The sequence below is a fragment of the Octopus bimaculoides genome, chromosome 14 (genome assembly GCF_046866305.1).
Source record: "Octopus bimaculoides isolate indiv1 chromosome 14, ASM4686630v1, whole genome shotgun sequence".
In the NCBI taxonomy this organism is placed as follows: domain Eukaryota; kingdom Metazoa; phylum Mollusca; class Cephalopoda; order Octopoda; family Octopodidae; genus Octopus; species Octopus bimaculoides.
In genome coordinates this window covers 45,266,465-45,276,629 of record NC_142941.1, presented here as the reverse complement: position 1 = coordinate 45,276,629, position 10,165 = coordinate 45,266,465, and the positions used below count along the sequence as shown (strand labels likewise).

Genomic DNA, 10,165 nt, shown 5'->3' with positions numbered 1-10,165 from the left:
CTTTTTAAAAAAACTATCTTTACATTTAAAACTATATTTACAGGAAGCAAAATTTTTAATGAGCAAAACAGTAAAATCCGAAGAAAACTAATTAAAGTCTGCGTCAGGAAAATCGAATATACAAACAGCTATACCGTAGGTTCCTTTAATATACAAATAGTTTGAAATCTTAGATCTTTCTTCTTCCTCATGGTAAACCGATTGTTCCATCTCTGGACTGTTTACACTAACTTATTTTTGGGCTGAAGCAGACCTCCGCGGGTTTCCTCGGATCTTACGGTTTGTTCAGTGGAATATGTTTGCCGTGAGGAAGAACGGAGAGAAACTGCTTGAAACTGCAAGTTACTTCCCTTGGTCCACACCCGTTGTCGCGAGAGTGACTTCATTGTTAGTTCTTGTAGAAAAAAATGTAGTAAATAAAAATATTTCAGTCTGTCTGTGCGTCGTATTATTTTCTTCCCCACTGTGCAACTGTGTTTGTTGCTAATCTACCCTGTTTCCAGCGCTGCGGTTGCAAGGTCGCATCCGAAGTAGCGACTAATTGAAATTTACTTGCTTCATGTGTCGACTAATGCTCAGGTCGGTAAACTGATGTGTCTAGTCATACCCTCCTCCTACCTCTATGTAACATCTCCTTATACTTTCACTCTTTTTTTCTTCTAACTCCTACTTCTGGCTTTTTTTCTCTCCTACTCTTTCACTGTCTTTCTTCCTCTTATCTCCCACTCTTATACACATATACCCTCCCTTCCCCGTTCCTGTTTATCCCCTCCCCATTTCTGTTATTTCTATTTCCCAGCCTTAACTTTTTTTAATATAAAAAAAAGCAAAACTTTACAATTCATTCTACGCATTTTTATTACCTTATCCATCCTTATTCTACCTGTTACCTGTAGCCTCAACCGAAATATTCAGTAATTTTGTAGTTTCTTTGCCCTCTACATCCAGTGCCACATGCCTTTTTCATTTTGAAACTCAGAACTGCATTTATCAATCTACATTTAGCGGTAATAATTGTTACTATCACTCTACTTATCTACCTATTCATTTGAATTTTATATTAGCCCACCTGTCTATATATCAGGCAACATACCTACTTAACTACTTAGCTATCTAGTTTTATGTTTTCCTAGCTTATGATTGATTCCTTTTTACACATGTGTAAATGTAATGCCACAATATATACATACATATATATATATATATATATATATATATATATGTATATATATATATAGAGAGAGAGATGGATTTATACTTTGTGAGCTCCTGGTTTAGAGGTGCTGTGAAGTATCCGGTAATATTTTTTTTGAAATAAAAAAAAATGTTTACCCACCAGCCGGCTGTGGTATACAGAACTGTGTTTCTTTTTGCCATAGTAAATTTACTACAATATGATATGTTCAGTATATACAGAGAAAGACACAGAGAGAGAGAGAAAGGCAGGTGGATCAAAATTTTATTGCCACTGTGAAGCTCTCAATAATATTTATATTCAAAAGAAAAATAAATTTACTTGCTTGCTACCCCTTGCAGTGTTTCATTTTTGCTGTGGTAGATCAGCCCCAATGAAGAAGACTTATAAACAAAACCATTCCAGACATGACCACCTGTCTTTTTAAGTATATATAGAACTACATCTGGTGCATCAAGAGGAATTTAGCTGCTAGTTCTAACAAGTCAAGCAACCGTGTAGAGTCTCCCGTGTAAGTTATGTAAAATGGTGGAGTTTTGTGCTAATGGCTTGATCACATGTTTTACTAAATCCTGTTCAGTAACTCTAGCAAGTTTAGTGTGAACAGGGGCCCACTTGTTGGCTTGAATATCATGGCAGTTGGAAATCAGAAAGTATTCCTTAACTGACAACCGAGGTTATATACCTAGAGAGGTTGCATAATTCTACTACAGCAGGTCATCAAAACAGAAGCTACATTCATTCATATTCATCCATATATTTAAAGTTCATCCAGAAAGCTTCAAACTGTCTGCAATGTTGACAATCAGATTAGTTTATCCTAGATTAACAAGAAGGACATTAGAATTCACTTTGAAGGATATACTTTTCCAATACAGGAGCAGAAAATGACCACAAATTACATAATGCAAGTCAATCACTTCGATGCAACAACCACTGCAGGATTTGTGTAATTAATGTAGAAGGTGTTATTGAAATCATGAATAGTTGTCTGTAAATGTAATCACAGTATTACCTACTTATGAGATATAATGTCATGACTTGAACATTGTATAATGAAATCCATAAAGAAGATAATCTTAAGGGGACAAATATAAGAAGCTACTGTGATATGGAGAATACAACCACAAATAATATGAAAGGATACTAGTGAAATAACCCTGTCAAGACTGCAATAAATTCAAGCATAATAGACGAGATATATTGACTGGGGACAGAGAAAAGAAACTATGCATAATAGTTGAAATCAGTTGTTCAGCAGGTGTCAACATAATGTTAAAGGTTAGTGAGAAAGAGAACATCTATGTCGAACTAATGAGCATCTGCAGTTACTCTATTCAGACTGTAAATTTAGATTGCTACCAATAATTGTAGGAGGACTTGGTAACATAGCTAACTGACTGCTTTGTTCCTAATCTTGAGAAGCTAGGGTTAGACAAAACCAAAGAGAACACACTTAATCAGAAGATTAGAGATAGAATCTATCAAAGGTACTGTCAAAAAATGTTTAGCAAGTGATAAGAAAGGAAATGTCTCCATTAACCCTTTCGTTACTGTATTTATTTTGAGATGCTCTTTGTTTCTTTCAATTAATTTTAAATATAACAAAGGGTTTAGTAAAACAACTTAGTTATCATTAAGCTAGTGTTAGGAACATTAACTGTGACTAAGGTTTGGTGGAAGATTTTAATTCAGAACTTTTGTAAACAAGACATTTGTACTACAGAGCTAGAGGCGGTTTCAGGCGGGTTAGTATCGAAAGGGTTAAACTAAAGTAAAGTTACCTTCTTGAGTCATGCCGACTCATAAGGATTGGTTTCCCAGTTTCCATAGCACATAAATTCCCCACTTGGATGAGACGCCAGTCTGTCACAGGATTACTCATTTTTGCCAGCTGAGAGGACAGGAACAATGTGAAATGAAGTGTTTTGCTCAAGAACACAACGTGTTGCCTGGTCCAGGAATTGAAACCACAATCTCACAATCACGAGTCCAACACACTAATCACTAAGCCACACACCTCCATCAAGTAATAAGAGTTATGTATGCAATGGCATTCATGCCTGTACCCATCTGCATGTACATATATGTATATGCATACATGTACACATACATACCTACATACATACAGACACATACACACATACATACATACACACATGCATACATACATACTTGCATACATGCATTTAAGCATAAATACATACATACATACATACATACATACAAACAAACAAACAAACAAACAAACAAACAAACAAGCAAACAAGATTACCCTGTTCATGATACCTAAATTCCTATGAAGGAGTCTTGTTTCTTGGTTAGAAACAACTCTTTCTCCATTGGTAGGAAATTTAAAAAATAAAAACAGGGAAACATACATACATAAATTTATGCCAGGTGGCCCTAGGCTACACAAGATAAAACTTGCCTGTGTGAATTACTGTAGGTCTGAAAAATGAGACCATGTAGTTTAGAAGCAAAATTTTTAACCATACAATTATGCTTATGTCTTTGTGTTGTGAACTTCTAACACAGGGAAACAATTTTAAACATAATTTCTGTTGCGTTTGCTTTTTAACTTGATTTAGACTAAAATTGGCATGTTCTCAGTCAGACTTCTTCTATCACATCAAATCTTTTTTTTTTTTTTTTCTACAGTTTACTCTCTGAATGAAAACAATTGTATTGTTTGTCCATAAGTGGTAAGTCTGGTCAGCTGCTTTTATTGTTTTATTGATAGTGATCGAATAAAATGTCAACAACTTCATTAAAAGTGCTGTAATGTTTTGAGCAAGTTTCTAAAATTTTCTGTCCTAAAATTTAGAATACTTCCTTATTTTCCTCAAATAATTGATTATTAGTGGAACATTCTCAATTTTTTTTATCAGATGTAAGTCTGTGACTTTACTAAAATTCTGTGGTGAACTCAGAGCATGCAGAACTTGAACAAATATTGCAAGACATTTCATCGAATACTCTCATGACCCTGCCAGTTTGCTATGATTGAAATTAAAGAAAAGGACTTGTGAGTGGATTTATTGGATGGAAACTGAAAGAAGCCTGCTGTATCATTCTCACAATTTAACGTCTGTTTTTTCCATGCTGGCATGGGTTGGACTGTTTGATAGAATCCATTGTGCTTGCAAGACTGTGTCAGGCACCAATATCAACTTCAGTATAGTTTCTATATCTGAATGCCCATCCTAATACCAACTGCTTTCAGTGTGTAATGGGTACTTACTTTGTGTGGTACTAGTGAGGTCACCAAGTAATTTGTACATATACATGTATATGTGTGTGTGTGTGCGCTTGTGTGTATCTGTCAAATGTACTCTTGTCCATACATTCCATGATGATTGTATATGATCATCATTGTCAAGTATGACTGTGTGGTAAGAAGCTTGCTTCCCAACCACACGGTTCTGAGTTCAGCCCCACTGCATGGCATCTTGGGCAAATGTCTTGTTATAGCTTCAGGCCAACCAAAGCCTTGTAAGTGAATTTGGTAGATAGAAACTGAAAGCAGCCCGTCATATATATATATATATATATATATATATATATATATATATATATATATATATATATATATATATATATATATATATGTATGTATATATGTATATATATATATCTACGTGTGTGTCTTTGTTTCTGTGTTTGTCCCCCCTCACCTATTAACAACTGATGCTGGTGTGTCTGGCAAAAAAGACCGATAGAATAAGCACCAGGCTTTAAAAAAATAAGTACTGGGGTTGTTACATTCAATTAAAAATTCTTCAAGGTGATGCCCCAGCATGGCTGCAGTCTAATGACCGAAACAAGTAAAAGTTAAAAGGTACAAACAAGGTTGTTTACTTCCAATCTTCTGTGAAAAACATGTCTGGCCACAGGAAAATATTTGCTTGGAAACAGGTGAAGGTTGGTGACAGGCAGGGTATCTGGCCATGGAAAATCTACCTCAAATTCTGTTTGATTCATGCAAACATAGGAAAATAGATGTTAAATGATGATGATGATGATGATGATGATGATAATGATAATGATGATGATGACGATGATGACGACGACAACGATGATGGCAACAACAATGACTTCGAGAGCAGCTGTACAGCTTGAATTATGTTATGAACATAAAGACAGATATTTTACCAATGAAATTTTCTTTGAACAATGCAACTTTACTTTGAAACAAGGATCTTAATAGCTGAGATGGTAAAAAAAAAAGAATGCTGTAATGAAACATCTGCAAGAAAATATGAAGATCACTGAATGGTATCAAGCAAAATAAAATTACTTTTATCTGTATTAGACACAAATGTTAATCTACTTATATGATTCATTCTCTCTTTCACTTGGCTTCTCTTTATCTGTTTCAATGCTCAAATTGTACTTATCTTTTCTAATAGTAAATTGTGTTATAATAAATAAGTTAGTGTTCTAAAAGACATACATATACACTAACATACATATATACTAACATACACTAACATTCACAAAGTATCTGGCTTTACCTTTTGTTGCCAAAACTATTGTGGAATGGATAAAATCCTTTGGTTTGGAGGTGGTGTCACCCTTCCTGCCCAAGCACGAAAATTTCCTGGCTGTTATGCTTAGAGTACAGATGTGTAGTGTGCACTCATTGGATTTTTGTTTTCATGCAAGATGACCGAATGCATCGAACAGAGACCATAAACCCAGGTCATATCATCAGTGATGATTGTCTCCATGAAGTCTGGGTTGTGGTTTGCACAGTCCAGTATGACCTGAGTGATTTCCATGTACAGTAGCTTCTGCTACTTGACCAGCACCTTGGGGACTAATTTTGCTGTCACTCCACATACACATTTCACTCTGTGAAAATAGAATGCACCAATCTTGTGCTTATTTCCACTTTGTGAGCAATTTCCTGGATTGTTACACAATGGTCTGCTATAACTGTTTGCTGAACCTTCTCAATCAGCTCCTTGTTTCAGCTTGTGGATGATCTGTCCAAGCATGCCATGATCCCCATTGAGGTGAGGTCATGTTTGAAGCAGTTGTACCACACTCTCATCTGAGTTTTGCCCATGGCATCATCACCATAGATCGCTGAAACTTCTGGATGCTATGAACTTGTGTATCACCAAGCTTTTGGCAAAATTTGATGCGATATCTCTGCTTAATGCATTCGGTAAGAACAAAATTCCAACAAGCGCAAACTGTGTGTCTGTACTCTAGGTGTACAAGCCAGATACTGATACAGCCTACTGTGCTGGAAAGGTGATGTCACATCCCATCCAAAGAATTTTGCCCACAGCACATTAGCATTCATGGAAAAAAAAAATTTAATTGGATACTTTTTGAACGTACCTTATACATGTACATACACATACATCAATACACATACATTGATTCCAATATTTATCTGGTGCATGTAAAATTGAGAATCCCTAAAAACATTGTATGATTTTCAAAAACTTCTTTGTGAATATATTAACTGTTAATTAAAAAAAACAAACAAATGACATCAAATATTTTAAGGACAAGTTCAAAACAACTGACGAGCAAAGCAACTGCTGTAACATGAACTACATATCTATTATTAAAGTAGGACATCTCACAATACTGGGTATTTGTAGAGTAGCCTATCCTGCTACCACTAAGTTGCTGATGAAGTATCTTGTGGCAATAGAAATAGTACAGGTAAAACAGCAGAAACAAATTTATAATGTATAATTTTGAGAAGATGGAATGGCAAAGTCCTTATAATCAGTAGTCTGTCAACAATAGACAGATGTGTGAATTTAGTCCTGTCAGTGTTCCTTGTTTGCTCTTTTCTATCTTGAACTGTTGTTTCACATGTCTAACATCATTGTATATGTTTCTTTATATTTAAATGTAAATAACAAATACAAGAGATTAAATTATTATCTTATATCAAAATTTTAACTTTTCCCAAACATTAAGATTTTTAATAAATTTTTTTGGTATGAACTACATACTCTATGATGTGTGCAATATTTATATAAGTTTTGGAAGATTTCAATGTTAAAGTAATGAACAGACAGACAGACTGATACACACACACACACAATCAGATTTTAATTCTACATATATATGTGTGTGTGGAATGTGTTCTCACTCCCTCTCTTTCACACACCCACGCACATACATACACTTTTACACAGACATACATACACGTATTTGATTGAGTTAATCTATTAGTGATGCTTCTCGTAACGTTTTCTTTTCTCAATTTTACTTTCAGCTTCTGGGAATCACATGGCTGGATCTTTATGCTGAGGTGTTAATGCATCAAAAATATTCCCACTCCAGGTTTTGAGAAACCCTCATATCTAAACAAATTAAGCAGCAATTTGAAGTTTTAAAAGTTAAAGAGGTTTAAGGTTTCTAAAACAATAAAATTATGTATTCTACTCAGTCATTATACCCAATGGGGAATCAATTTAACTTTGATCCACCAAACAAACCCTTCTCTCAAAACCAGTCACAGCATCATTGCCATAATGATAACAAAATGGGGTTTTCAAATGATAAACCATTCAGATGTAATGTCTGCCGCAAAGGGTTTTCCAGAAAAGTTAATTTAAGTAATCATGAAATGATGCCAGCTGGAGAGAAGCATTTCTTTTGTAGTTATTGTCAGAAGGCATTTTCTCAGAGGGCTCGATTAACAACTCATGAGTTAACACACACAGGGCAGAAACCATTTAATTGCACTTATTGCGATAAAGCATTTGCTCAAAAAGCTAATTACGATAATCATAAACGGACTCATACAGGAGAGAAACCTTATCAGTGTGGATTCTGTTCAAAGTCTTTCAGTCAACAGACAAATGTGGAAAATCACGAACGGGTTCATACTGGAGAGAAACCATTTTCTTGCTCGTACTGTTCAAAGTCATTCAGTCAGATAACTAATCTTAAATATCATGAACGTGTTCACACAGGAGAGAAACCATTTAAATGTGACTTCTGTGATAAAGCATTTGCACAGATTGTAAATTTAGTTAACCACAAACGTATCCATACAGGTGAAAAACCATTCGTTTGTTCTTTCTGTGACAAAGCATTTGCTCAGGTAGTCAATCTTGATAATCATCGTCGAACGCATACTGGAGAAAAACCGTTCAAATGTGTTTTCTGTGAAAAAGCATTTGCACAACGTACAAACCTTGATAACCACAAACGAATTCATACAGGAGAGAAGCCATTCATATGTGACTTTTGTGGTAAAGCATTTATTCAAAGAACTCATCTTGATAACCACAAACGAACACACACAGGAGAGAAACCTTTCAAGTGTGAGTATTGTGAGAAGATGTTTACTCAAAGAACACATCTCGATAATCATAAACGTATTCATACTGGTGAAAGACCTTTTAAATGTAACTTTTGCGGGAAGGCATTTGCCCAGAGAACTAACTTTGATAATCATCGCAGAACACATACTGGAGAAAAGCCATTCAAATGTGAATATTGTGGGAAAGCTTTTGCTCAACGTGCAATCTTAAAGAATCATAAACGAACACATAATACCGCCATCACCTCAGAAAAAGAACAGAACGCTCCCATGTTGCCATTCAGTTGCAATATTTGTGGGAAGATATTTGCTCACTCTCTTGAGATTGAGGCACACAAACATACGCATCATAATAACAAAATGCTAAACTGTGGGAAAGTCTACTCCCAGAGGACAGATTTAGAGCTTCATAAAAGAAGTCACACTCATACCTCAGCCAAACAACAGTCTTTCAATTCTGATATCTGTTGCAAGACGTCAATCACATCTCATAGTCATCACATGCGACAGGACATGAAAAATACAGATCACATGGTACAACGGTATGAAGGGGATTATCTCAGAGATCCGCAATCTTTTGCTTCTCATCCTCGAGGGCCATCTTCTCTTCCTCCGACGTCATGGATGAATACATCGTCTCGCCATCAGATACCACAAAGCTGGGAAAATAACTACATGTGGTCACGAGGTTTCACAATGGCTCCTGTATGGAACCCTGGCTGGACTAATACACCTGGTGGCTTCCCTTGTGGGATGAGACAAGGAAAGCAAGGAATTGAGTACACAATATAGCTCAAATATATAGATATAAATAAATAATATATATACATATATATATATATGTATGTATATATATGTGTGTGTGTGTATATATATATATATATATATATATATATATATATATATATATATATACATATACATATATACATACAGATTATTATAAATAAATATGTATATACGTATATATATGTGTGTGTGCGTGTGTGTATGTATGTATATATATATTATATATATATACATATAAATATATATATATATATATATATATACATATATACATACAGATTATTATAAATAAATATGTATATACGTATATATATGTGTGTGTGCGTGTGTGTATGTATGTATATATATATTATATATATATACATATATATATATATATATATATATATATATACACATACATACATATATATATGTGTATATATATATATATATATATATATATATATATATATATATATATATATATATATATATATAAATATATATATAGTACTCTATATTTTTGAGATGAGGAATTATGCACATTATTTACAATGGACAGATAGGTGTCCTCACCTTGTTTGTTATTATCACAACGTTTCGGCTGATGTACTCCCCAGCCTTCATCAGGTGTTCTGGTCGAATTTCGAACCCAACCCTTTATTTAACTCACGGGGTACACTGTTCTCATTCCTAAGGTATGTTGCTGATGTTGTTTTTCTGTTGATATTATTTTTCAAGTCCCTGCCTGGGATTGAACTTAGAATCCATCCATTGTAAATAACGTACATAATTGTAGATAAGAGCACGGGCTACTAACCCTCGGATTCTAAGTTCAATCCCAGGCAGGGACTTCAAAAATAGTATCAACAGAAAAATAACACCAGGAA

General features: G+C 34.5%; 1 protein-coding gene across 2 annotated transcripts; it reads left to right on the top strand.

Moving 5' to 3' along the window:
• The first annotated feature begins 386 nt into the window (after nucleotides 1-386).
• Nucleotides 387-9,363, top strand: LOC106872900 (uncharacterized). Of its 2 annotated transcripts, XM_014920075.3 has the most exons (3): nucleotides 387-579; nucleotides 3,857-3,900; nucleotides 7,449-9,363. In XM_014920075.3, the coding sequence occupies exon 3, from the start codon at nucleotides 7,608-7,610 to the stop codon at nucleotides 9,294-9,296; it is 1,689 nt and encodes a 562-aa protein (XP_014775561.1). In that variant the 5' UTR covers nucleotides 387-579; nucleotides 3,857-3,900; nucleotides 7,449-7,607; the 3' UTR covers nucleotides 9,297-9,363. The 2 variants fall into 2 exon arrangements, with proteins under 2 accessions (XP_014775561.1, XP_014775562.1); XM_014920076.3 differs by lacking the exon at nucleotides 3,857-3,900.
• The last annotated feature ends 802 nt before the right edge of the window (nucleotides 9,364-10,165 follow it).